Below are 27543 nucleotides of genomic sequence, written 5' to 3'. Positions count from 1 at the left end.
CACTCAAATGTGACCTCAGGGTCACTCCACTGTGGTGGCCTCCATTATTCACTGCCAGTGGCTACAGACCTGCTTCCGGGTGGCACTACTCACTCTCTGTCTAGATTTGCTCAAGTATTTGCATCCTGAGGCTGGCTCCCCTGCTAGGTACTGAGCCACAGTACCAGCAAGCAGATGAGTAGTGCCCTGTGGAAGAATGAAAAAAATGCCAGGTATAACTCCTTGTGACCAGTTGGTGATTTCATTTGTTACTTGATTTTGAACCATCAATGACAGTTCAGGGGGTGACTCTAGGAGATAAGGGGGTTTTGTACATACTCCCAGATTTCTGGATATTGGAAGGGAGAAAGAAGGCAAGATCTGCTTGTCTTTTTTTTTTTTTTTAAAGGACATAAGGAATGAGGTCTGACTGGTTGAGAGTCTGGAGGACTCTTACAGAAACTAAGCAGAATCACCAGTTCCTATCTCCCAAGAGGCTATTGGCCTTTAGAAGAAAAAGGTGATGGGGGCTCCAACAAGGGCTGGAAGGGCAAGGTTCCATGACCTCATGGATTAGAAAAGATGGTTCTTGGTGGGCGTGGGTGAAAGTTATGGAAGACCAAGAACATCTCAAGCCTCAGTCAGGCAAAATGCCTAGAAGGAAAACCTCCAGAACTTTTAGAACTTGCTGGAACAATGTCACAGCCTTCACAATCCTAAGAAACCCTGAAAACTCTCATCAGGCTTTCTGACACTCCCCCCCACCCCCCAGGGACAGCTGGACTCTGACATGGTAATGTGCAAGAATCCAGGCAGTTTGCTGGCTACAGGGTCAACACCCAGGGCTTCCACTGAACAAAATCAAGGGTAGATCTCCTCAGGGGGTCATGTAATTTCAGAGATTATGGGGCAAGTGGGGTTAGCCAACCTTGGCTGAGGAGAACGAGGAAATGAAATATGATCAAACCTGAACCCAGATCCTCAGATATTTTTCAGATTGAGTGTTTTGACCCATTAGAGCCTCATGAAATCAATCCAGTGGATTATGACCAAAGTGTTCAAAATTTAGTGGAAAATTCCAGAAAGCACTGTGTACTCTAAATGCAATTTACTAAATATGTGGGTGGTCATGCATACATAGCTCAGTGATTAAGATGTTAGAAATACTTTAGATTTTATTTTTATTTATTTATTTTTAATTTTTTCCCTTTTGTTGCCCTTGTTTTTTATTGTCATTGTTGTTATTGCTGTCATTTTTGTTGGATAGGACAGAGAGAAATCAAGAGAGGAGGGGAAGACAGAGAGGGAGAGAAAAAGATAGACACCTGCAGACCTGCTTCACTGCCTGTGAAGCAACTCCCCTGCAGGTGGGGAGCCAGGGGTTCAAACTGGGATCCTGATGCTGGTACGTGTGCTTTCTGCCATGTGTGCTTAACCCCCTGCGCCACTGCCTGGCTCCCTAGATTTTATTTTTAAGTTTGAAAACTACTGTTTTGGAGAAGATGGGCAGACACGGTAAAAGGGTCATTCTACCCAAAGTGTGAGATGTCAAGAACTAACCCAGGGACCTTGCTGGAGATATTCAGAGCCAACTTGGTTTTGGTGGGGAAAGTTTGCAGTTAGGCAGAGCTGGGTTCAGTCCTTACAAGTTGGATGACTCTAGGCATGATGCTTAATACCTCTGGCTTTGTCATTTGCACGCAGATGTAAGTGATGCCAGTAGCTTCCTCACTGGGAGAGGGGAGGCACCTGGCTGAGAGCTAGTACTCCACTGAGTTAGTTAGGCGCCTCTCTCAAGAGTCCTGGATGCTGTTGCTTCCCTTCCAGGGCAGTGGTGGCCCTACAGGCCCCTGCTCCTTAATGCCCACCTGCTATGCTATGGGGCTTTTCTCTGCCGTGGCTCCCCCATCCATTACCTCCATTCACACTTCCCAGGATGCAGATGAGAAATAAGGAAACTGCAGCCTCTAAGAAGGAGATCCAGGAGAGGAAAAAGAAACCAGTTTTATTGAAGCCCCAAACACTTGGCTAGAAAAACCGAGAAGGAAAGAGCCAGGAAGTAGGGGAAGAAAAAAAGGACATTAAAAAAGAGAGACAGAGAAAACACAGCAACCCTTTTCCATTTAGAAATTGTCAAGTTACACTGACAGAGGTCACAGAATATCCACAGAAGCCGTCACTGTACACCAACACAGGCCCTACGGGGTGGATGGGGTGGGGTATGGAGCCAGGCTCGCCCTGGAGGGACCACTCGGGATCCCTAGCAGAGCCCCGGGCCTGAGACTCCTGGGGAATCAGCGTATTGTGGCAGGGGTGGGAGAGAAACCCCCCATGCGAATAAAACAGCACAGAGGGCAGGAGCTGTGGGGACCACTTATAGGGGTCCCCCCCAGACATTTTGGTTTTGTCTTGGGCAAGCACACACTGATGGACAGAGCAGCGAGGCGCATGCAGCTGGGGGGCTTGGGCGTGCTGCCGCCTTTGAGAGGGCCTTGGACGGCTCGGGGAGCAAAGCCACAGCGGGCTGAACGGGGGAAGATGGCGCTCTTAGGCATCACGCATGTGCACACGCACATGCCCACCACCTCCACTGCTCTATCCGCGCACGTGGCCCCACACAGACAAGGCTTTCAGCCCCGCACACCTGCACACACATGCACTCTCACACAGAGCTGCTCCCCACTGACATGCAGGTGGGCACGTGCTGGTGCGAAGGGGCCACATGCACCTGTGAGCACACGCCTCCCTGCAAGCTCATGCTTCCCCTCCCTCCACGCATACACGAGTCAGTGGGCCCGGGCCCGTGCATGCACGCTTGCACTCGTGGGCCGGGTGTGGCTCCATGCAAAGCACGCCTCGCTGTCCGTGGGTGAGTGAGCAGGTACGCAAGCAGAAGGAAGATGCGAATCCCGCAGGGCTTCATGTGAGCCGGCAGTGTGGGCCCTGCGACTCCCTCCACCTGCCTCCGAGTGGCTAAACACCTCCCCCCACCTCCCTCTCCCCCACAAAGGGACATTCAACTTAGGACAATGACGGTGGGGTACACATTCAGGTCACAGGGCTGAAGGGGCAAGGAAGGGGACAAGCGAAAAGTAGCAAGCAAAGAGTAATGGAGCAGAGGAACAGGGACACCGCTCCCCATTCCCCTCCCAAGTCCAGGGGTTTCTATACAGCCAAATCAACCAAACCATTTCACTGGACCACAGAAGCCAGGCCGGTAAGCCCACCCTCCAAAGCCCTCCCCTGCCAAAACAGCGGCCAGGGAGAGAGTGCCGTGGTTTTCTTCTTTTTTTTTCTTTTTATATATTTATATATATTTATATTACGTATATTATATATATATAATATGTAAATATATTTTTAAAACAATATAAAATGTTAAGACACTTCACTTAAATGTAAAGAGTTGCCTGCAATTAAAAGTAATTGCATCATTTATGAGGTCCTTTTTTTTTTTTTCTATTTTCCAGGGTTGTTTTTTTTTTCCCAGGAGGGATTTTTTTTCCTCTTCTTTTGTTATTTTTCAAAAAGGCATGCTTGCCTTTATACAAAAATGATCCAAAGCTATAAAACAAGGATGAATCAACGAAAACAAAACAAAAAAAGAGAAAGAAATGGAGAAACACAACCCAATTTGCCCTCCCTTCCCAACCCTCAACAGCTCCTCCAGGCCCTCCCCCTTCAGGATAGAAACCTTCTCCCACCAGGCCCCAAGGGTCTAGGAGGTTCAGTCCCTCTGATGTCTCCTTCATTCTGTGCTTACTTGGGGAGACTGATCCTAGCCTCCTCCCCTGTGCTCACCCCACTTGTGCTACAAATAGAAATCCTCTTCCCTGGGGACCCCAACTACCCACAGAATCTCCCCGCTGAACCTTCACTGTGCCATCTGGGGGTCCAGGGCTGAGAACAAACATTGGTCTCTTCTCATGACCCAGCCCAAAGCCTCAGTCAACAGCCTCTGCAACACAGGTGTCCATGTTTTGGGGCTGCTGACTGACTGGTTAAGCCTTGGGGACCTTCAAGGATCTCACCAAGGGTTGCTGGCTGCCCATTTAAAACCATGCCTCACCCCTTCCCTGAAAACCCTCAAATCTCAAGAAGATGGCTGAAGTTTAAGTCACCATTCGGCCAGAGCCGTCTTCATTGTCCCCCAAAAGTCCCCTTCTCAATGCCCCCACCCCCACAACCAGACCATTCCCACCCATCAGGCCCCAAAATCTAGAATGTAGGCCCTTCATTCTTGCCCCCCACCCCCTTTTAAATAAGTTAATGTCATTTAAAGTGCTAAATTAGGAAACTAAAAGTACTATGTACCCCATATTGGGGTTGCCCTCTTGCAAGGCAGTGTCCCCAGTGTCAGGCTGCCTGCTCAACCTGCTGTCCACACATAGTCCCATGGGGCCCCTTCTTCTGCAGGGCCCAGGCTGCTCCTCACCACAGGAAAGGAGGCCTGAAAAGTCAACACCTCTTCCAGCACACACAGATTCAGCAACCTCACTCCCATGCCAAGACCCTTCAGACTGGCCTCCCCACCCAGCCCATCTGCGTTGGTTCCAGTCCCGCCAGGGCACAAGTGGAAGGGAACAGCAGAGTTCAGTCATGTCTGGAGGTTGGACAGGGGGTGCCTCCAGGGTCAGAATCTTCCAGTGCCTCTTGTTTTCCAGCCTGATACTGAAGTTGGTCCAATGTCCAGGTTTTCTTCCAGGAAGGTTTCCAAGGAAGGGGAGAGGGTGTCTCGTAGCTCCAAGTCTCCGTGGCTCAGAGTTTATTTGGAGAGCTCTTGGGAAGTTCCAGGGAAGGTGGGAAGGGAGGGGAGGGACTTCAGGATGAACATGGGAAAGAAGGAGGGAAAGAGAAAAGGGAGGGATAATGACAGGAAGTATGCCATTTTGGAACAGGAAATCAAGTGGTGTGTTTTGGTTTTTAGTGTTACTGTTATGCTTTTTATTATTTTTTTAAAAGATAATTGGAAGTGAATTATTAAAACAGAACCAAAAACACCCACAGGGGATGGTACAGAGAGGGCTGAGGAGGACCACATCTGTGGCAAACCCTTAGGAAGGTCTTGAGAATGGGGTAGGGTGAGTGGAGAGGAAGGGAAGAAGAGGGAGAGAAATGGCAGAGGTAAGGAGGAAGGCAGGCTAGGGCAGAGGTGTGAGAGGACTTCTAGAAGGAGATGGAAGAGTTCCTTGCCCCAAAGGAAGTCAATACGGGTATGGAGGTTCTGGAAGCCGAGGGCTTTTCTGAGACTGGGCTTGAGGTCTCATTTGACCCGCTCATCTCTTTAGATGGTTTAGTGGCCTGGAAAAAAACAGGGGTCAGGGGTCAGAGAGGAAGGGAGAGCCTTCATGCAGGCTCCCAGCTGAAATGTGTTAAAAATGAAAAACCTCCACAAACCCAAGAGAAAATCAGCTACAAATGGAAGAAACTAGAAGGCATCTGGGGACAGGGGCAAGAGGTGGGGGCTACAGCAGGGGCAGAAAGGGGGAGGTGCATAGGGTTGGACCAACGGACCTGGAAACTGGGTGGGAGGATAGGTCTGTGGTTACTGATAGGAGAGAGAAGGTGGAAGAGAGAGAGAGAAGTACAAGGAGACCATGCCCAGGGCGGGCAGACAGGGGTTGAGGAGGGGTCAGGGGAGGGAAGGGGAGAAAGAAAAAGTGAAATGTTAGCTGCCACAGGGGTGTGAGCCCTTGGTGCAGGGAGGTTTAGGAAAGCAGCTCTGCCTGGTCCCAGCCAGAGCACCTCCAACCTCTGCAGCAAGCTGATTCTTAGGTCTTGTAGTGAGCTCGTCCTCCCTGGTTATCCTTCCCTAAAGAGCTCTACACCCCTGGGAAGGTGGGAGAGAAGGTGCCCACCATTGCACCCAACCCCCCAGGCAAGGTTGGATGCCCCCCTGCCCCCCCCCTACAAGTATTTTCTGTTCAAAGCTGCTGAGAGGCACTGCCCATCCCAGCAGACTCTCTGAGTTCATCTGTCTACTCAGTCTTGGAGCTTGGTGTGGCCACAGAAATGTCTACATCACCTCAGGGGTGTGCATCACAAATCAAATTCCTAGACCCTGCTCCACACTCCATCTCCAGCATGGGCTCAGGAAGCTGCATTTCAGGCCAGTGACACAGGATTTTCTGTGCTCCACCAGCTGTCAAGAGTCTCTGGATTCGGACAGCACAGGACAGGCTGGGTCTCCTCCCTGTAGGTGTAGTCATAGTCCCTAGATCTTGATTAGCTACTGGTGTGAGAAATCAACTAACTTGATTTAAAAAATAAAAATAACAGAGTCAGGAGACAGTTCACCTTATAGAGCACACACTACTCATGCACAAGGACTGGGGTTCGAGCCCCAGCCACCACAAGGGAGGGCCATGCAAAGGGGGAGCTTCACAAGCAATGGAGTGGTGCTGAAGTATTTTTCATTTTCTCTGTCTCTCTCTTCTCAGCATCATTTACCCACTGCCTAAGGGGGAAAAAGGAAGAGCCCACCAAAAGTGGTGGAATCACTAAAGGGGAAAACCTAGTTAAGCCCTCATGGGGGGGGGGGGAGAAGAAATAGGAGGAGGAGGAGGAGATGGAGGAAAAGAAGATGGAGAAGGAGAAGAAGGAGGAGGAGGAGGGGAGGAGGAGGAAGAAGAAGAGGAGGAGGAAGAAGAAGAAGAAAAAAAAAAAGAAGAGGAAAAACAGAAAAGTGAACAGGGAGGTGGCTCAACGGGAAAAGCTTGCATGCATGCATGTGGCCCCAGGTTTAATGTCCAGCACCTCAAATCACAAACTGTGAAGCAGTACTCTGGTGTATCTCTCGCATAAAACAGATAAATATCTTTGAGGAAAGTCTTTTGCAGAGTGCCAACCTGGTGTAGTGGCTCTGTACATGGACTCTGAAACTGACAGAGCTTCAGGTTCAAACCCTATTCTCACCAGAAGCCAGTGGTTCACCCCTCCTGTGGGGGGGGGGGAGAGAAAATCTTTCTAGTGGTCTGGGAGGTGGCACAGTGGCTAGAGCATTGGACACTCAAGCATGAGGTCCTGAGTTCAAACCTCAGCATCACATGTGCCAGAATGAGGCTCTGGTTCTCTCTCTTATTTTGTTTTTCAAGTCGTTCTAATATTAAAAACAAAAAGGACAGAAATAGGTGGGTTGGGAACATTCTAACACTGACAGAGCCCTCCTATAGATCAGGGCTAGGTGGGGCCGCTCCATTTCCCAGGACCTGCACTGTCTCCCACTGCTGAATAGGTTCTATCTACTAAGAAAGGGAGAGCCAGGTGGTGTCTCCAGGGGAAGGAGGAGGCCACAAACCTACCTTCACTGTGGCTGATCTCCAGTTCCCTGTGCACATATGCAGAGCAGGTCTTCCAGGCTGCTCTCTGTCTATATTTGTCTCTCTGGGTCCTCTGCTACCCAGCTCTCTACCAGGGCTGCCAATTCTCTACCAAGAGGTCCTGGGCCTTAGCCACAGTCCTTCCATTTGCCCAGTCTTGTTCCAGGCCTGGCCCTATTCACGGGGCCTAGAGACAAACTCGGTTAGGAGAAGCTGAGCTCTTCTTTGCTGGTCACCTGCCTAGACTCCACACAGCCCTCCCCCCCATCCTTCCATAGCTGCTTCCAAAGCCAGGGGAGGGGAGCACTTGACACAACTCCCCACATCCCTGGCCCCTTTCTGGCTACCCTCTTTATTCTCAGCCCAGCTCTTTACTTAAAAGCGTCTTCTGTCCCTTCCCTTTAATGTTTGTCAGGAGTCTATTCTGAGCTTTGGTCTTTGGGAAACCTGTCTTCCAGGTGGAGCCACCAGCTGGCTCCTGTATTTGCTCAGGTGGTGTGTCCTCAGTGGAGTGATGTCCTCCTTCTCCCACAGCCAGTGACCAGACCTTTAAACATCAGCACGTGTCACACAGTGGCTGGTGTTCTCCTACTGCTGCTCTGTGAGCATCTGCTGTGGAGAGCCCTCTTGAGCCTAAGTGACACCCCAACTCCACTTTCCTGATGCAAAGGGAACAGGATCAGCAGCACTTGGTGACCCTGCCCTGTGCTGCTTACAATTTTCACACTGCTTGTATCTCTTCCATGTCACCAGTCAGTACTCCCCTGCTGCTCCCAATTCTGTCCAGAGAAACAGAACTATTCACCTTTGTGTCAAGATGCCTCACAGATGTGGGGCATTCAGATGGGGCAGTCTAAACCTCACACCCACAGCTCCTACGGATCAGTCCAGCACCCACTCTGCCCTGAGCATGCTGACTATATAGATTTCCATATGGAGATAAAGCAGCCTGGTGTACCAAGCCCTTCCCAGGCTGCACCCTGCCCACATCCCTTTCTTCCTTTTTAGTTGCCCCAGACACTGAGCTCTCAGGAGAGGTGGGGTTCTCCTCAACCCAAAGGGGGCATGGGTCCTAATCTAACTTCCAGGATTCCTTCCTCCTTGCCAGTGTCTGATTTAGGAGCAATGAGAACAGACAATATCAACAGGGGTCTTCTGGGAAAGGTTCTCCTACTCCTAGAAAGATCTGTGTGAGCAAGGCCCCTGGGATGAAGCCAGCAAGGGGGCTGAGGATGATTCAGGCCCATAGGACTGAAATGTGAAAGGAACTCAAGTCCTGATAACTCTAGGCTACTGAAACCCCCAGCCTAGGGACCACCTTGCTTCCAGACTTCGTGTTTTGTTAGATAATACCTTCCCCGGTTGCTGAGGCCATTTTGCACTGCAGTTTCAGTTACTTGTAGCTAAAGAATTTGCACTGATACACGAGGCCCAGTGCTACTTCTCTGAAGCTCTATTCAGAGCACTACTGTCACCAGTGTGATCTCACCAAGACTTGGAGATCCCCACGGGGGTATGTTCCCTGCCAAAGCAAGAGAGTCTGGCATTAAAACAGCAAAATCGTGCAAAGCGCAGAGACTGGCGTAAGGATCCCGGTTCAAGCCCCCGGCTCCCCACCTGCAGGGGAGTCGATTCACAGGTGGTGAAGCAGGTCTGCAGGTGTCTCTCTTTCTACTACCCAACTCCCATAAATAAATAAATATTTTTAAAAAGTAAAGAAAAAGCTTCTCCTGGGAGTCAGGCGGTAGCGCAGTAGGTTAAGCGCAGGTGGCACTAAGTGCAAGGATCCCAGTTAGAGCCCCCGGCTCCTGGTCTGCAGGTGTCTGTCTTTCTCTTCCCCTCCTCTCTCCATTTCTCTGTCCTATCCAACAATGACGACATCAATAACTACAAAAATAATAACTACAAAAATAAAACAACGGTAGGGCAACAAAAGGGAATAAATATATAAAATAAATAAAAAATAATAATAAATAAATAAAAGAATTATTTCAAAAAAATAAAACAACGGGAGCTGGGCGGTAGCACAGCCGGTTAAGCACAGGTGGCTCAAAGCGCTAGGACCAGCTTAAAGATCCCGGTTCAAGCCCCTGGCTCCCACCTGCAGGGGAGTCACTTAACAGGTGGTGAAGCAGGTCTGCAGGTGTCTGTCTTTCTCTCCTACTGTCTTCTCCACCTCTCTCCATTTCTCTCTGTCCTATCCAGCAACAACGACATCAATATCAGCAACAATAATAGCTACAACAATAAAAAAAAAACCCAATGGCAACAAAAGGAAATGAATAAAAATAAATAAATAATAAATAAAACAACAAGGGAGTCAATATTTTTAAAAATTAAAAAAAAGAGAAGCTTCTCCCCATTCCTGCTCCCCTTGGTGCTTGTGACAGGCAGCAGCTCCTGTCCTCTTGATCTTTCTGGATTCCCTACCCCACTCCCCAGGGAGACAATATCCTATGCTCACTAGCCTCTGGGTGCCCCAACATCCCTGTTAGTTTCCTCAACCCTCTGCAACCTCCTTACTGGAGCCACTGGAGACTCACCAGGAGTTCAACAGACTTTTCAGCCTTAGTGCAATTTCACACCTGGACCAAGTTCTTGATCCTTGTACCATGGGCATCTGACTTTATCCCATCCTTGGGACCGAGCACAATACCCTAGGCCTTGTCCTCCAATCATTTCCTTTGATTTTTCTGCAGTATCCACCTGCAAGCCCCCCCCCCCCCTTCCTGAACTTCTCTGTCTCTGGCCCTGCACTTCTCTTCCCCTCACCCTCACTATCAAAAGCAGTTCAATCATGTCAGAACAACATGATTGTTGTTCTGGGATAGCTCTCTGCCCAGTTCTGTCCCTGACAACCGTGCAGACCAAACAAGGACAGAGAAGCACATTAAGGTCCTCAAAGTTCTTTCCTGGGGAGCCAGGAGATGGCTCACCTGGTAGAGTGCACACATTACCATGTACCAGGGCCTGGGCTCAAGCCCTCCGCTACCACATAGGAGCACCATACATGGCACAGGAGAAGTTTCACAAGCAGTGGAGCGGTTCTGTTGTGTCTCTTCTCTCTGTGTGTCTCTCTCTGTCTCTGAGATTGAAAGGGAATTGTGGGAAGTTGGGCGGTAGCGCAGCAGGTTAAGCACAGGTGGCACAAAGTGCAAGGACTGGCGTAAGGATCCCAGTTCGAGCCCCTGGCTCCCCACTTGCAGGGCAGTCGCTTCACAGGCAGGAAGCAGGTCTGTGAGTGTCTGTCTTTCTCTCCCCCTCTCTGTCTTCCCCTCCTCTCTCCATTTCTCTCTGTCCTATCTAACAATGACATCAATAACAGCAATAATAACCACAACAACAATAAAAAGACAACAAGGGCAACAAAAAGGAAAATAAATAAAGTAAAAAAAAAAAAAGGGAATTGTGCAGGTAGAAAAAGTACGATAGCAGCATGAGGTCATAAATTCAGTCCCTGGCAGTTCATGTACCAGAGTGATGCTGTGATTCTCTCCCTCTCTCTCTCCCCTCCTTTCTCTCTCATTAATAAATTATTATTATTTTAATTTTATTATTATTATTTTTACCAGAGCAATGCTCAGCTCTGGCTTATGGTGGTGCAGGGGACTTTGGAGCCTCAGGCATGAGAGTCTCTTTGCAGGACCATTATGCTATCTACCCCCACCCTAAATAAAATCTTTAAACATATTTTTTAGACGTCTCAGTAACAAAAAGACAAAACAAAACAAAAACAGAAAAATTAAACAACAGAAAGTTCTTCACCACACCCTATATGAGATGAGCTCAAGAACCCTGCTGCTGGGCTTTCGTCCCCCCTGTTGTCTTGAAGAAAGAGCCTGGAAAAAGCAGAGGGCTTGTTCAACAATTTGTCTGGCTTTGTATGTTAACTCTCTTTTCAGCCACCAGATTCCAGATGCTAGAAGGATGCCGACCAGACTTCCCTGGACAGACAACCCTACCAATGTGTCCTGGAGCTCCGTTTCCCCAGAGACTCACCCTACTAGGGAAAGAGAGAGACAGGTTGGGAGTATGGACCGACCTGTCAATGCCCATGTTCAGCGGGGAAGCAATTACAGAAGCCAGACCTTCAACCTTCTGCAAGCCACAATGACCTTGGGTCCATATTCCCAGAGGGTTAAAGAATAGGAAAGCTATCAGGGGAGAGGTTGGGATACGGAGTTCTGGTGGTGGGAATTGTGTGGAGTTGTACCCCTCTTATCCTATGGCTTTGTCAGTGTTTCCTTTTTATAAATAAATAAATAAATAAATAGATGAATAAATAAATAAAAGCAGAGGGCTGGCCAAGGTCACTGACAAGTGGCTGTTGAGCAGCATCTGGGCCGAAGACAGAAGGTTAGGTGTGTGATGCAGTGTGAAGGGCAGAGGGGCTGAGTTAGGCATGAAGCCTGGTCACCACATGAAGGGTTGTGTTTTCTCCCCAGCAGGGCCGGGGTTTTGAGCTGGGTGCTGTTTTCGTATACCCATCCCCCACTCCTTCCCACCAAGGTTGGGGAAAACAGGTGTGAGGTGACAGAAATCCCAGAGATCTTTGAAGGACCTGTGTTTAGGTAGTGAGGCATGACATAATCATCCCCTACCTTTTTATATTTTTACTTTTTAACTTACCCACATGGAACATGGCTTACTGTATTAAGGAAAAACATTGTTAAGACTACTAGAAAAAAGCAGAGATGAGAAAGAGCCAGCAGACCAGCCACTGCAGTGTAGAGAGAAGAGAATTTTGTATATTTAGGTGAGGGAGAGGCATACGTGGGCGGCTGCCTGGGGGCGGGTGACATTTCCTGAGGGGAAAGCAGTTGGGGCAGGCTGGAGCTCAGAACAGGGATCAGGCAGGACAGATGGTGCGTGTGTGGCATGAGGAACCAGGTGAACCTGAGAGGTGGGCAGAGGGGAAACGCCCAGTAGGCCGTCAGGAGGGTCAGGGGAGGATGGGGGGAGATGTCAAGGAAAGGGAGTCTACACAAACTGGAAAGAGGGAGTGTGTGTGTGTGTGTGTGTGTGTGTGTCTGTGTCTGTGTGTGTGTGTGCTGCAGAGGCAGAGTGAGCATGTAGTGAAGTGCCCTTGGAGCCCAGTTCGGAGTGAAGACTAGAGGTAGGTGGGATGAAGCATGAATGGAAGACTGCATGGAGGCAGTGGCACTGAGCTGTGGGCAGGAGAGAAGACATCAGGAGGAAAAGCAGGGCGCTGGGGGAGTGAAGTGATGTCAGGGTGAGAGATAGTGGGACAGAGACAGTGCTGCTAGCTGAAGATGTATGTCTGCACCTGAATCCCACTCCACCACTCATGAGCTATGTGACTTCACATAGAGAGCTTCACATTTAGAGCTTCAGTTTCCCCTATCTGCCATGTGGGGATAGTAAGGGCCTTCCTTGGAGAGGTATAGAATGAGAGCACATGTGTGCCTGGTACTAGGAAGCCCCCCAATAACATCCACGCCTCCTTTTAGCTAAAGGAGGAACTAGTTTTCACAGGATGAGGGGAATAATCCACCATGGAGCCGGCAGAAGTGAGAGGAAGGTTTGTAGGCTGTATCTGGAGCTCTGAGAAGGTGAGGGGTGAGTGAGGAGAGGCTGGTCAGGGGGTGGGATGGCCTACCTCTACCAGAGTCTCAGGAAACCCAGGGCTGCCGAGGGCATGTGGAGGGGAGGACCGGGGCTCTGGGGCCCCACACCTGGCTCCATGTCATCTTGCAGTGTACTCTGGGGAGACTCTTTCCCTTCTTTGAGGGCCCTTCATCGGTAAAGTAGGTGGCAGGGCCTGTCCATCTGAGCATAGAACCTTCTTCAAGTCACAACATGGGGGCATTTCACAGGCCCCATTTCCACCCGGCGTCCAGAAAAGGCATGGCATACAAGGATGGCTCAGAAATTTATACTTGGGAGTCAGGCAGTAGCACAGCGGGTTAAGTGCACTTGGTGCAAAGCACAAGGACTGGCAGAAGGATCCCGGTTCGAGCCCCCGGCTCCCCACCTGCAGGGGAGTCGCTTCACAGGCAGTGAAGCAGGTCTGCAGGTGTCTGTCTTTCTCTCCCCCTCTCTGTCTTCCCTTCCTCTCTCCATTTCTCTCTGTCCTATCCAACAACGATGATGTCAATAACAACAACAATAGTAACTACAACAATAAAACATCAAGGGCAACAAAAGGGAACAAATAAATTAATTAAATTTTTAAAAAAAGAATATATACTCAACTAAGCCAGTCTCTCTTACTACCCAGGCCCAGGACCAGCTGGTACCTCTGACCTTACCAAGGGTCACAGGGTAAAAAGACTCACCCATAAGGCTGTCATTTCTATATACTGTCTCCAAATCTGCCACTTGGGGGCCACAGTACCACCCCTCTTTGAATGTCGGCTGGGAAACTATGGAAAACCTAAATACAAGACTTACAGATGAAAAACCAGTGTCTTCCTTGGGAGACACCTCAAGAGCTAAATGGCATGGCCAGTGGACAAGGCCTCAGACTCTTGAGCATGAGGTCCTAAACTTGATACCCAGCATTACATATGTTAGAGTGATACTCCGATTCTCTCTCTCTCTCTCTCATTAATACATAAATACATCCTTAAAAAAAAAAAAGCTAAGAGGGAGGCTAAGATGGGTGGGTGAGGGCACTGGGAGGGGGGAGAGACAAAACAGGTATGACCTGAGGCAGAGAAAGGAGGAGGAAAGGATCAGAAGTTGAAAGACAAGACCCCTCCCACACCTCAGGCAGACCAGGCCTTCAGAAGGGATCGAGGAGCACTGAGGAGAAGACTCTCTCTGGCCCTGAACCAGGGGCTTCCTGATAAGGGAGGTGTGTAGGATCTGCTCTCAACCAGATTCAGAGTCCTGGGGTTACAGGCAGGAGGGAGAGGATGGTTCAGGGAACTGGAGGGGCTGTCCTGGCAGGAGGCATCTCTCTGGGCAGTGAGTGGTAAGGTGGTTACAGAAACACTGGCAGGAGATGCCCAGTACACAGCACTGGGGTGGAGTGTGTGCCCCCAAGGTGCCCAGGCTTACCTGCTGCTGGGCCTGGATCCGCATGTACTCGGCCCTCTGCTTGCCGTGCTTGCCTTTGTCGGGGCTGCCTGTTTGGCCCTGGGCTGCTTTCAGGCGAGAGGCCCCCGGAGTCACCACCTTCATGGGTGGCACACTGCCACCACCACTCTGCGGAGAAGGAAGAGGGTCAGGCATGAAGGACCCCATGTGGTGTGGAATCATGCAGGAACCCCAGGCACAGTTCCCCGGTGGGGTTCCTTGAGGCCTGGGGGACTCCTCCCGGGCCCCACACCTCACACTCAGAGGCCAGTTTGAGGGCCTCCCTACAGAGAAGGACGGTGGGGGAGGCTCTCAGCTGAATCCCCAGCACCTCCCAAAATGAACTGAAGGATCAGCAGCCCCAGGCTGCGTCTTACTCTGGTGGGGTGGGGGTGATGTCTCTCTGGAGAGGGCCAAGTCTGGAATCCCTGAGCCACCCCAGGCACCAGATTTGCCCAGAAGGGCTTTAGGGAAGCAGAGGCGCAGGCAGAGAAATGGCAGAGACAGAGAGTCAGACTGGGTGGGGGGAACAGGAGGTAGAGAAGGGACAGAGAACTTTATTTGTGAATGTCCAGATACAGAGCAGAGGGGAAGGCTCCGGGCATTGCCAGGTGGGGGGGGGGGGCAGAGCCCCGGGTAGGCCAGCTTCCCAGCCACCCTGGGGTTCTGTCCGCACATCTCCTCCAGGTGCCGGGTCCCCAGGGAGGCAGGTAGGAATGGAGAACAGACTGGCAGGAGGAAGAGGCTGGAGAGGCAATCCTGCAGACCCCCACTCCCAACGGCTTGGAAGACTAAGACTGGAGTATGAAGACAGGATGGAAAGACAGGGAGGAGTCAGCCACCTGGGGGATAGGGGGCATGGGTGGGGGACTTTCAGGGGGCCCCGCAGTGGGATCCATGCCCATCTGGCTCAGGGTGGCTTCTAGTTCCCGGAGAGTCTCTTCCAGACTGTCCACACGCCGGGTACGGTAATCTCTTGCTGCACAGCCTTCGCCAGAAGCTTGCTGGCCCTGAAACTCCATGTTTCGGGGCTGAGCATCAGGTCCAGAGTTCTCAGGGGTCTCTTCAATGGTAGAGGGCTCCTGAGTCCTTCCTGGAGCTGGTCCCAGAAGACAGGGCCCCTGGGATCCTCTCTCTTCTGGGTGGCAGCCCAAGGTCAGACACTTCTTCACCATCAGTGCTGCCTCTTCCTTCTCAGGCATCAAGTGGGTCCTGGGAAGGGAGGGCCCTGCCACACCCCCTGGTGGGCCTGGTGCTCCATCCCAGCCCCTCCCACTGCCCGCCAGTGTCCTGGGCCTTGGGGTTGGGATCATCCTGAGACTGGGTGCTTCAAGCCTGGCTTCCGGTGGAGAGGGAGAGCTAGGGGCACATTCTGTCAAGATGATCCGGGGGACGCAGAAGACCCTGGGGCCTGGGGCAGCCTGGGGAGGGAGAAGAAAGAGAAGGACGAAGTGTGATCCCTGCAAACCCAAACACTCCAAGCTGAGGGAAGGTGGTAGAGCCCAGACCCTTTCCTTCATGGGTAGGCAGATTGAGGGAGAGGAGGGTCATGACTGAGTTTGTCCAACAAATTAGAGGCAAAGTTGAGACTAAAATTCAGGGACTTCCATCACACCCTGGGGACTCCCCGTTTCTGAGAGAGATACCACTCAACCTATCACCCATGCTAAAGGTTGGGTGCAAGCCTTATGGACATGTCCGTGAATGCAGCCTGGCCATCTCTGCCTCAGTCCACAGACGTGGGTCTGCCAGGGCAGAAAGTGAACTCACGGATGAGCTGAGAGTGGCGCTCGGCATGCTGTGAGTACTCCATTAGTACTCTCTGTGGAATCTGACTGAACACCTGAGACCAGAAGCAACATGGGGACAAGGGCCAGGTGGTGGCCTCTGGCCCCTAGGGAGGGGCTGCTACCCTCTCAGGCTAGAGGCTCCCGGCTCTGATCTCTACTACTGTGAGCTCTCTCCAGGGGCCTCACCACCACACAGGATCCAGCTGAGGTCCTTACTGCACACAGACTGGGAGAAGCCAGACTATCTGCTTGTGCATGTGCAGACCAGTTCTGGACATGGCAGGCACAGAGGGAGAACCCCAGCCATCGTCACCCAACTTCTGAAGACTCTGGTCTAATTCTGAGCACTGACCTTATGTCAGGCTCTGCCATACTTGTCTTCATCTGGAATCCTTCCTGCCACCAGGGAATGGCTAGCACTGTCCTCTCCCCTACTTTATAGGAACCAAGGGTGAGGGGTGACATGATTCCCCCTTAGCTAGTCAGTGGTGGAACTAGGACTTGAACCTAGGCAGTCTGGCTCCAAGTACAGTTCTCTTTCCACTAAGGAAGCAGGGGGAGGTTTGTAAGGGAGGCAGCATGGACGTGAGATGCCCCCCTCCCAAGGCAGGAAACCCAGAAGCCCTGCCACCTGCTTACCTTGAAGTGTGGGGTGCAGACTGGGAAAGCAGAGAGGCACCCCATGCCTGCCCAGCTCCACTGCCCGATGGTGCCTCAGGATGCAGAGGGTCAGGCAGGCCCCCAGAGGCCAACAGAGGGGCTTTGCCCACTGGGCTCCTTCAGGGCTGGCTCCCCAGGCCAGAAAGGGGGCAGGGGCTGGATACAGTGGGCCAAGGAGCCGAGGGCACAGCCAGTCTGGGGAGCACCCCTTCCATACTGTTCACCCTGGGGCTGCTCTGCCCAGAACATAGCTCTGTCCCCGTCTGGTGCCTGTCTACTCTTCCTGGCCTGGGAGACAAGGCACCTCCAGAACTCATGCCAGGCCATAAATCTGGTGGCAGCCAGTGTGGCATCCACCACAGGCCAAAGAGAATCAGAGAGGCAGAGGAGCTCTCTGGTGCTCGAGAGACCACTCTCCCCTGGCCAGCGGCATTCCTGCCCCAATCTACTGAGCACAGGGAGCAGCTCCCAGCCCACCCCCCACTCAGCTCCTCCTCCCCAAGCACAGGCCCCTGGGGATGCAGACAGCAGGTTCACCCCAATTCCCAAGAAAGAGGAAGTCAGTGCGGCAGGAGAGCAGCAAGGCTGAAGTTAGAAGGAAGAAGCTCCTAATGCCGAAAGATGCAGAACCAGCAGCCAAGGAAGGGCAGGGTCTCTTCCAATCCGACCTCCCTGAACAGAAGGGCAAGAGGGAGCCCCGGGATTGAGGGCAGCTGCTTTGGAGATGAACCTTCCACCTGATCTCAGGCACCCTGGTCCCAGGCACAAGGCCTGGGCTCTGGTAGGAGATGTGGAGCCTCACATGGCACAGGCATCAGAGTTGCAGGTGGGTCCTAAGCAAGGGCTCAGGAAAAAGTCAGACTTGGAGTTGGACTCGTGAGCAAGATCCAAAATCTAGTCTCAGATCAAGGCAAAACAGACCATCTCGGGCTGAGGGCCAAGTCTGGGAGAGAAGAAAATGCAGAGCCAAGGGCCTGCTAGCATTTCCAAGAGGGAAGGAAGGGTTGTACCCATCTTTGGATTGGGGGTAGAGGGAGGGGATGAGTTCTTGGGAGTTAGGTTGTGGCAGTGGTGGGGACTAAGGGCCGTGACTAGTGTTCTAGCAGGTTAGCATGACAGGTGCAGAGAGGAAGCTGTGGAGGCACAGGCAGAGAGAGCTGTGAGAGGTGCTGGTGGCGGGCAGCCCGTTACCTTCCATGTGGGGCCTGGGGCTGAGACCCCGGAGGACCCCAGGTCCTGGGGGGACAGCAAGGTGGGGATCGGCTGGCGGCGGGGCGTAGGGGGGAGAGAAGACACTGAGCTTCTCTCAAACACCTGGGGAGCAGAAGGTGGAGGAAGGTTTGGAGGAGGGAGTACAGGTATGCTGCAAGCCTAGGGCTCTGGCATCAGCAGAGAGGACTGGCCAGGGTTGGCACCCCACCTCACTCCTTGGCCACTCATCACCATACTCTCCAGTATGTCACTTGCCACAGAGGCTCCAGGGAATCTAGTCCCAGGGTACGGGAAGGGTTGAGGGGGCTGAGAATGCTTGAATAAGGGTGGCTTACAGCACTGAAAGGGGCTCAAAGCACTTGGGTCTGAAGGTGTCTGAGGGAGACAGAGCACTCTGCTAAAGCGCTTTGTTCTCAAAACATTTGGGGAGGTGGGTCTCAGCACAGTGGGGTCTTGGGGAACTGAGGTCAGCTCATTAGGGCAAGGGGAGGGGTCTGGCTGATACAGGGCCACGAGTATCCCACGCACCTCCAACTCTGCGATGATGCGGTCCTCGTCATCCTCATCCTTAATGGCAGAGGCCATGATGGGAGGCGTGGAGGCTGGGCGCACCACCTCCGACACTGTCCGGCGCAGTTTCACCTGTGGCTTCTGTACTTCCAGCTCCTCGGATTCAGCCTTCTGCAATACCCAGGCCCCGTGGAGACCAGGCTCTGGCTGCCTCGAGCACTGGCTCACGTCCTAAGCCCCCAATTATCTCCCACCAACTCCATCTCTTCATTTGCCATCCCCTCTGTCCCTTGCCAAGATGGCAGCCTCCCCACAGCAAGATTCCAAGCCTGGCAGGTGTAATCACCACTGGCCAATCCCCTCTTATCCCTCTATTTCTCCAGAGAGGGAGGCCTGCCACAGGGTCTCCAGAGGTTGTCTCAGGCACAACCCCCCCAAGCTCAACCCCCTCATCTTTTGCCCAAGGTGGGGATGGTACCTTGATGAAGGCCGAGTCCTTCTTGCTGGTGACCACAACCTCCCCTGTGCGTGTGGTGGTTAGGCCATGAGAGGAGGGGAAGCTCCGGCGGGGAGGGGGTGGCGGAGGAGACTTTGAGGGCTTCTCTGTGCGGTAGCGGGGCACCGTAAGTTCATCTGCAGACAATTAAAGGCTAGCTGTCAGGTCACCTACTGTCCAGGAGCCTGTGAGCTACAGCTGACACCAGGGAGGAGTGGAGAAGACACAGGTCTTTCCCTCCTGTTCTATCTCCCTCTGCAATCCATCTCTCCACACCGTGTAGACTCTCTTTTCTTACTCCCCAGAGGCTGGTCCCTGAGCCAGCAGCACAGGACACGCCCAGATGTTTATTAGAAAGGCAGAAGCTCGGGCTTCAGCCAGAGCTGCTGAATCAGTATCCACTTTTGAACAGAACCCACAGTGACATCATATGCACATCCAAGTCTGAGAAGCACTGTTCTAATCCATCCCCTTCCCACCCCCTACCCCCAACCCTTAGTCCCTGTCCTAGTACGGAGAGCCATCTTGTCCCCATTAGACTGGTAAAATATTGCAAGAGTCTGTCCTTACCCTCTAGGCCCTCTTTTCCCTACAGTTCTAAAGAGGGGTGGGAGGGTGGGCTAGGGAGGAAGGGGTGACTAGAGACTGTTTCCAAGGCAACCTGCAAAAATGTCACTGGAAGCTGACACTCTTTTGCTTTTGATCTCCAGTGGCTTCCAATTACCTCTACCCTTACCCAAGCTCCTTGGCTCAGCGGTTTCTGCACTTGCCAATCTTTCTGCTCTGTTTGCCCTGGCACAGACCCAGCTTGGCAACACCACACACACACCCTCCAGGCATCTGCACTAGCACTCCCTGGAATGCCCTTCTCTCACAAGCCAGGGACACACCTACTCACTTACTTGTTTTCAAGACCCCAGTGGAAAGTTCTCTCTTCTGAGAAGCTCCCGTCCGTCCCCTCATGGCCACCACTGACATTACAGTTAGCACCTGCATTCTATTTCTGCTTTATACAATGTGTACTGAATGGGACATATCACTTAAGCAATTTGCACCTTACTCTCCCTCACCTGTAAAATGAGAATAATTACTATAATTGCCTTCTGGGTGGTTGTGAAATTATAAGGACTGGTACACAGAAAGCACTTTGCATTCTTGTCACATGATAACTGCTTGGTAAACATAAGGCTTAGTTCTACTGTCTGAATACATCTGAAGTGCCCTAAAAGTAAGCAATTTCGAATCTCATCCTGAGCAGCTAGCACACAGTAGGTGCTTAGTACACAAGTGTGTCAATTAATGGATGATGGCTGCCATTTCAGAGATGAAGTTCTGCCTCCCCTTCAGGCCCCAAAGCCTCTGGGAGCACAGTCTCTATGAATGGACCCAGTGCGCCCGGCTCAGGCTCAGTGAGGATGTGCACGCAGTGGCCTTCTGTGGTCCGCTATGGACTGGAGAATGCTTGTACAGAGTGCAGGGTTTCCTTTTGGAGACCAAGGACCTGGCTGCAGAGGTGCCAGCACCTGCCTGCCCAGGCAACCTGGCCACAGGGACTTCCAGCCCACGGGCTTCCCCCCTCGACCCGGGAGCTCCTGGGGAGGGGGCAACCTCCTCTGGGCTCTTCTACCTGCCCCATACCTGAGCCCCTCCTCCCGCTGGGCTCCGTTCTGGGAGCTGTCTTCTGACCATGGGGGACTTTGGGGGGCTTGTGGTCAGGCGTGGGGGCCACACCCGGGTGGACCTTGCTCGCACAGTCCAGATCAGGGATGGCCTTCAGCAACTCCGCCTGTGTCTCTTCCAGCAGCCGGTTGATGTCCTTAGCACTGTACTGGGTCAGGGCTGCCCGTTTCTCCTCCCAGTCCCGCTCAGCAGCCTGGAGACAAAGTGACAGGAGTCAGGACTGAAGGGCTGGCCTACTTGGGTCTTGGCTCTTCAGTTCCCTCACTTACACGCTCCTAGCCTCATACATGCAAAGGACAGGAAGGGAGTCTCATGTTCAGTTGGCCCTGCAGGGCCCTCAGACTTCTTGGACATTGGCCACTTTCTCCAGGAAACTGGAAAGCTACTTTCACTGTATGCCTACTCTCTTAATATATTGAGATTCTGTTTCACTGATCACATATTAACACCACATGGCTTTCATTATTATAGATTTTGCATATGTTTTTCTGTCTACCAGGGCTGTCACTCTTTGTGTGCTTCTCTGACTTCTGTGAGGTGTGAGGGAATTGACTCTCCTCTCCCAGCATGTAGGACTCACATGTGGCCACTCTCACCCTCCCTCAGATGTGAAGTTAGCTCAAGTACCCCACTCCCTAATCCAGAGTCCAGCACCTCAACAGACACAGCCTTGTCCATGCTTCTCTTGCCAGAAGTGTCCAGGACTTTGGTAGGGTTGCTCCCCTTGGGGACAGGAGGGACCCCTTCAGTGGGTCCACTCAGCTCATGGAGACTTATCAGAGGGCTGGGAGGTGGCATTTCAAACTCCAAGTTCTTGCTGAAGTCAGTCTCGGCCATCACCTTCTTGGGGGACTGATTCAGGAGGTTGTTGGGGGGTGGCCACAAGCCCTCATCCACTTGCCTGAAATGTAGAGAATCAGGAGCAGTCTTTAGATAAATGGGGATGAGTGGGGGGGGACATGGGAAGAAGACTGGTCCTAAGGAGGAATGGTGTAAGGAGGGCTCTGGACTTTTGCAAGGAAGACAGAAGGGCCTGGGAAGGGGTGGCTGATGCAGAGAAAGGAGTCACAGCATGCAGGGGCTCACAGGACAGGGTGGAGGGCACCACCAGCCAGCACATGGTGGGGCCACTGTGGGGCACAGGCTGGCTATAGCACTGAGCTACTCAATGACTCCAGGGGACAGTGCAGGTCAAGATAAGTGAGCAGAGATAGGGGTCAGTGCATCTAGTATAGTGAACATACTACCATGCTCAAGAACCTGGGTTCAAGCCCCTGGCCCCACCTACCACAGAAAGCTCCATGGGCAGTGAAGAAGTGTTGCCAATATCTCTCTTTTTCCCTCTCCCCTTCCCTAACAATTTCTCTCTGCCTCTCTCTCTCTCTTTTTTTTTTCTTTCTTTTTTTTAACCAGAGCACTGCTCAGCTCTGGCTCGTGGTGGTGCAGGGGATTGAACCTGAGACTTCAGAGCATGAGAATTTGTTTGCATAACCATTATGCTATCTACCCCTGCCCTCTGACTGTCTCTATTCAATAAATAAATAAATAAATTCATTTACTTTAAAAAATATTTATTTATTCCCTTTGTTGTTTTATTGTAGTAGTTATTGTTGTTGTTATTGATGTCGTCATTGTTAGATAGGACAGAGAGAAATGGAGAGAGGAGGGGAAGGCAGAGAGGGGGAGAGAAAGATAGACACCTGCAGACCTGCTTCACCGCCTGTGAAGCGACTCCCCTGCAGGTGGGGAGCCAGGGGCTTCTTATGCCAGTCCTTGCACTTTGCGCCACGTACTGCCCGACTCCCTCATTTACTTTTAAAAGTTAAAATGTTAAAAAGGAGAAAGAGCAGGGATGGACTGACCTTCGGATCTGAGCCAGTGTGTCAGTGACCCCACGGCAGCGCTTGAGCAGCCCATCTAGGCGCTGGGGCTCCTCCTTCAGGAACTTGACGGCTTCCACCTCCACGCGCAGCACCACCCGCATCTTGCTCTGCAGGCCTGGGAAGTGAGCTGAGGGGCAGGGCAGGGAGCATCAGCTGGGGAGCAGGACAGGGTGGGGTAGAGGTAGCGCTATGGCAGAGACCCTGCCCCCAGCCTCACCTTTGAGCTCAGTCAGTGTCTCTCCAAGCTGCTTCAGCACCAGTGCCTTCTCCTCCAGCTCAGGCCCAGGGACCAGCCGGTGGTTGTGGGACACATCTCTCTGGATCTTCTCCACTGACTTCTCCAGATCACTGCAGCCACAGAGAGACCCTCTCAGCCCCTCTGGCCCCAGCCCAGCCCCCTGAAATTGGTTAGCTAGAAAGAAATTAAACCATCAGTCAGATCAAAATTTAAAGTTATCACTAGGTCACAGGCCCAAATGAAGACAGAAACCCCCATCCTCAGTGGTGAGACTTCAAAAATGCTCCCTAACAGACATCCTGGGACCTCCCTGGTGAGATTCAGATCTTAAGTATCTTTATTATAACCTGCAGCCTCTGGTTCTCATTCTGCCAGGAAACATCAGAGCACATGACCCTCAAGGGACCCCCTCTACCTTTTCTCAAAAGATCTAGATACTCAGAATCTTTTCTTGGGGACAAAAGCTGCTTGCTGTTTTCAACTGGTTTATACTGAGCTTGGTTCTTGGAAACCTCATATCATTCTAAAATGAATTTTTAAAAGGAAAAAATAGCCTCTAGGAGCTGTGGATTCATAGTGTTGGCACCAAGCCCCAGTGATAACCCTGAAGTAAAAAAAAAAAAAAAAAAGCAGGCTTAGGGCTGCCCGTTTTCCTCTAATTGCAACCCCTTTTCTTTCTTTCTTTCTTTCTTTCTTTCTTTCTTTCTTTCTTTCTTTCTTTCTTTCTTTTTGTTGCCCTTGTTTTATTGTTGCAGTTATTATTGTTGTTCTTGATGTCATTGTTGGATAGGACAGAGAGAAATGGAGAGAGGAGGGGAAGACAGAGATGGGGAGAGAAAGATAGACACCTGAAGACCTGCTTCACTGCCTGTGAAGCGACTCCCCTGCAGGTGGGGAGCCGGGGGCTCGAACCAGGACCCTTACGCCGGTCCTTGCGCTTTGCACCACGTGCACTTAACCCGCTGCGCTACCGCCTGACTCCCTGCAACCCCTTTTTCTTGCCTTTATGGCTTGCTCTGTTTAGAACCGTCTATAAAATCTTAGAGGTCCTTATATGTGCTACTACTGTCTGGGTTTTTATAACACCACTTCCTCTGCCTAGCACAGTCCATTCCCTTATACAACACACACACACGCACACGCACACGCACACGCACACACACACACCTAATTTCCATTCATCTCATGTCTCAGTGGGAGCCTATTCCCCACTCTCCCTACTATAGGGTTGGGGATGGGAGAAAAATCACTAGAGTTCCTACTTGACTCTAGTTGGACTGTGTACTCTAGACCACTAGCCCCAGGCAGGAAGGAACTATGCTTTCTGGATTTATCTCTGACTCCCAGCACCTGGAACAGTGCCTGCAGCAGAGCTGTGCAGCAAATAATTGTGGAATTAATAGTAAGTGAAAGAAGAATCTGTCCAGGTAGGTCATCTCAATCCGGTACTTGAATCACTGACACTGCTGACCCACATGTGGGCCTTTACATGCATTTCTGTCAGATCCCATCTTCCGGATTTCAGCTCAATGATCTGGGTGGGAACAACTTTCGCATCTCAGCTTAACCATCCAACAGATTTGCTTCCCTTTTAGCTCTGTGTCATCAGCAAATCTTATCAGCATGCCTCACACATCATCCAACAAGAAGGTGAAAAGAGAGACAGCGGTGGAGCTGAGGACAAACTCCCATGACTCACTCGGCGCTGCCGTTGAAGGAGCTGTCTCGTGTGAAGTGTTTACCACATGCCAGGTGTCACGTCCAGCCCCTCACTTATATCACCCCGCTTCACCCCCACAGCAAGTCCTCAAGGGGAGGCCTGTATTAGCCTTGGTTGACACATAAACACCAGCTCGGACACTAGGCTGTATTCCCCCACTTCCCTTGCAGTTAGGAGTGAAGGTGGACATTTGAAGGTGGCTACTGAGGCCTGAACAATTGTAGTATGTGTGAAGGGGCACATGCTGCTTCCAGACCTAGCCCAGAAAACCTGCCTGTGGTGGCGCACCCAGCAGAGCACACACATTACCATGCACAAGGACTGGAGTTCAAGCCTCTGGTCCAACCTGTTGAGCAGACACTTCACAAACAGTGAAGCAAGTGTCTCTCTTTCTCTCTCCCTTCCTCTCTACCCCCCTCCTTTAACTCTCAATTTCTCTCTGTCCTATCAAATAAAAATAAGTAAGTAAGAAAACTCGCCTTTGTAAGCACTTCCATGCTTTTCCCCCTTACTTATCTCTACCTCTAGGAGATCCTAGGAGGCAGCTGTTGAAGATGGCAAGTCTTCCATCACCCTGGGCCCCTGAATGACTGCATGAAGCAGCATCATTCCAACAATCCACCAATACTCATGAATAGGAAAGACCATCTCTACAACTGCTGACCATCACACAATTGTTAGCACTGCTTACCCTAAAGATCACGAAGGGTATGGCACTAAATAGCAAAACAATGATGAAACTCATGCAAGACTTGTGTGGCAAAAATGTGATCTACTCATGTGTGACTTCAGTCATGTTCTGCTGCATCTCACTTCTGTTCTAGACTCTTATCACTCTACAGCCATCCACGGTCCTACTAAGTCCTCTCTCTACTACAAGGGTTCAGAAAAGCAACCTTCCCTTGCCATGTGTGAAATCTGACTAGCTCAGGGTGGACCAGTGGTGGGAAATGGCCACTCTCCAGCATCATTCTGAGGAATAAGGCTTTCGTTTAAAGGACTCAGGTAAGCTTCCAGGGGAAGATAGCTTAGAAACTCTCAGGCAGAAGAGTACAGACCCCTTTGGTCTCAATTAGCACCTCATTTGTTTTATTATTCACTCTGTGCAAATTTGGAGGCTACTACCTTGGAGAAACTTTGCAAATGAGTTGCAGACCAGCAAAAGTCCAGACACTGGCAAGTGGATGGACTTGTCAGATCCCATTTTCATCTTGGAGGGAGAGGATCAGGACAGAACCAGTTACAGAATTTGTGGGGCCCAGTGCAAAGTTAAGATCGCTACTAGTTCAAGAAGTACTAAGGATTTCAAGACAGCAATAAAAGAGTACTAAACCAAGTAACAGGCCCCTCTAAGTGTGTGTGTGTGCGTGTGTGTGTGTGTGTGTGCGTGTGTGTGTGTGCGTGTGTGTAAATCACATGTCCACAAAACCAGCCTAGGTGAGGAAAAAGAAGACTCCAGAAACCAAAAAATATCAGCAGTTGACCCTAAGTCTTACTTACACAGAGTTCAAGTTTGACTAGATGGACAGGTGTATGAGTCAAATAGAATGAAGCACATATCAGTCTTAACATCCAGCAAGGTATCAGGGCAAAAGGAAGGGGCAGGACAAAGCAGAGAAAGTGCACAGGGGTTACAGTCAGAACAGGAGTGGGAATGGGTCTGCTGTAGGCTGACCCATTGAAGGCCCAAGGAGGCTATTGGGAGTGGGACAGGGAAGCAACTGTTGGTCACACTGGAGCCACTAAAGTACACAGCACAGTCTAGGTCCCATCCAAGAAGAAAAAAAAAGGGGGGGGGGCAGAAACACCCTTCAAAGAGGATAGAGAATCCTGCCAGAAACAAGACTTCAGCCCCTAATTTCTCACAAATGAGCAGTCAGCCTGAGTAATGGGCTTTATATCAGGGGACACGGTGGAGAAATCTGTGTTCCTGGAGAACTGAGGCTCCTGGGAAGCTGAGGACCAGACTCTCAGATGGTGGGAGGATAAATCCATCCTTTCATCTCTTCTGCCTCTGTGCTTTTATATTTCCTTTCATTTTCCTTTAATGTCTCAGTAAAGTTCCTTTTGAAATTCCCAACGCAGCTCTTCTGTGAAAGTGGAAAGGGACAAGGAAAGGCTGGAAAGTTGGGTAAATGGAGTTGGGGGAAGGAGGGTGGCAGCTGCCTTTCTGCTTGGAGATATGACTGGAAATGCCATAGCCTTGCACACCTGGAGTGATGGGATGACTGCTAATCTATCTCTGTGTGGAGTGTTCCCTTCTATCACCTCAGACTCCCCACATGGGGTCACAGACTCTGCCTTCTGTTTTGCTGGGAAGCACAAGAGCTGCCAGGCTGCATGGGTTTGTGGCTTAGGCAGACTTCCTTCTCAAGCTGACCTCTTGCAAGAGGAACTGCCAAATATGATGTGGTGAGGAACTGGGTACCTCCGAGGGTCTTGCCTGGTGCCCTGAGTCTCTGGCCAGAAGAAGCTAAGCTCTCTCTGGGAAAAACTATGGACATCATCACACATCATATGGCTGAAGGAACTCATGAACAGAGACCGGCAGACACTGCTTTATGACAGCCTCTTAGGCCTGCAGCTGCACCTCAGGTCCCATCACAACCTGTGCCACCAAGAGGGAGGGCAAATAAAGGAGCAGGGCCCTTACCTCAGACCACAGTGGGGTGGGGGTGAATGGACAATGAAAGGCAGCTCTTCCCTTCAATGGTGCCAGACAGTCTAATCTTGGCCAGACAGTCACTTGCTAAATTTGGATCAGAGGACTATCTCCTGTTAACCCTTCTATGGCTAAGCATTTGGGGGGAGGGATGTGAAGTGTCCTCTGCTTCTCATTCCTTCTGGGGAAGCTAGGGCCTTGTTTCAGCTGCAGTAGGATAATGGAAAGAGGGTTTTCCTTGGCTAGAGTTGGTCTTAGAGTGAACTGGGGTGGTAGCAAGTATCACTGATTGGCAGGAAGCTGATCAAGCTGGAAACACCTGAATTCCACTCATGGTGTGCACAGGTCAG

At 51.2% G+C, this 27543-nt stretch overlaps 1 protein-coding gene across 8 annotated transcripts in view; it reads right to left on the bottom strand.

Annotated features, from left to right (window-relative positions):
- Positions 1-1965: 1965 nt before the first annotated feature.
- SRCIN1 (SRC kinase signaling inhibitor 1) overlaps positions 1966-27543 on the bottom strand; it is a 75172-nt gene continuing 49594 nt past the window's right edge. For 2 of the 8 annotated variants that reach the window (XM_060203604.1, XM_060203608.1), the window contains 9 exons: positions 22791-22921; positions 22553-22700; positions 21345-21591; positions 20649-20883; positions 18993-19147; positions 18533-18685; positions 17984-18106; positions 14325-14471; positions 9873-10363 (listed from right to left, as the gene is read on the bottom strand). In XM_060203604.1, the coding sequence (XP_060059587.1) occupies positions 10094-10363; positions 14325-14471; positions 17984-18106; positions 18533-18685; positions 18993-19147; positions 20649-20883; positions 21345-21591; positions 22553-22700; positions 22791-22921 (1609 nt within the window). In that variant the 3' untranslated portion in view covers positions 9873-10093. Of the gene's footprint in view, positions 5281-5493; positions 5528-9872; positions 10364-14324; positions 14472-15184; positions 15764-17983; positions 18107-18532; positions 18686-18992; positions 19148-20648; positions 20884-21344; positions 21592-22552; positions 22701-22790; positions 22922-27543 lie in introns of those variants that run through there. The other 6 variants (XM_060203607.1, XM_016191619.2, XM_060203605.1 and 3 more) reach the window with 4 other exon arrangements.

Source organism: Erinaceus europaeus, chromosome 12, assembly GCF_950295315.1.
Source record: "Erinaceus europaeus chromosome 12, mEriEur2.1, whole genome shotgun sequence".
In the NCBI taxonomy this organism is placed as follows: domain Eukaryota; kingdom Metazoa; phylum Chordata; class Mammalia; order Eulipotyphla; family Erinaceidae; genus Erinaceus; species Erinaceus europaeus.
The sequence above is the reverse complement of the archived record's forward strand: the minus strand, read 5'-3'. Positions and strand labels throughout refer to the sequence as shown.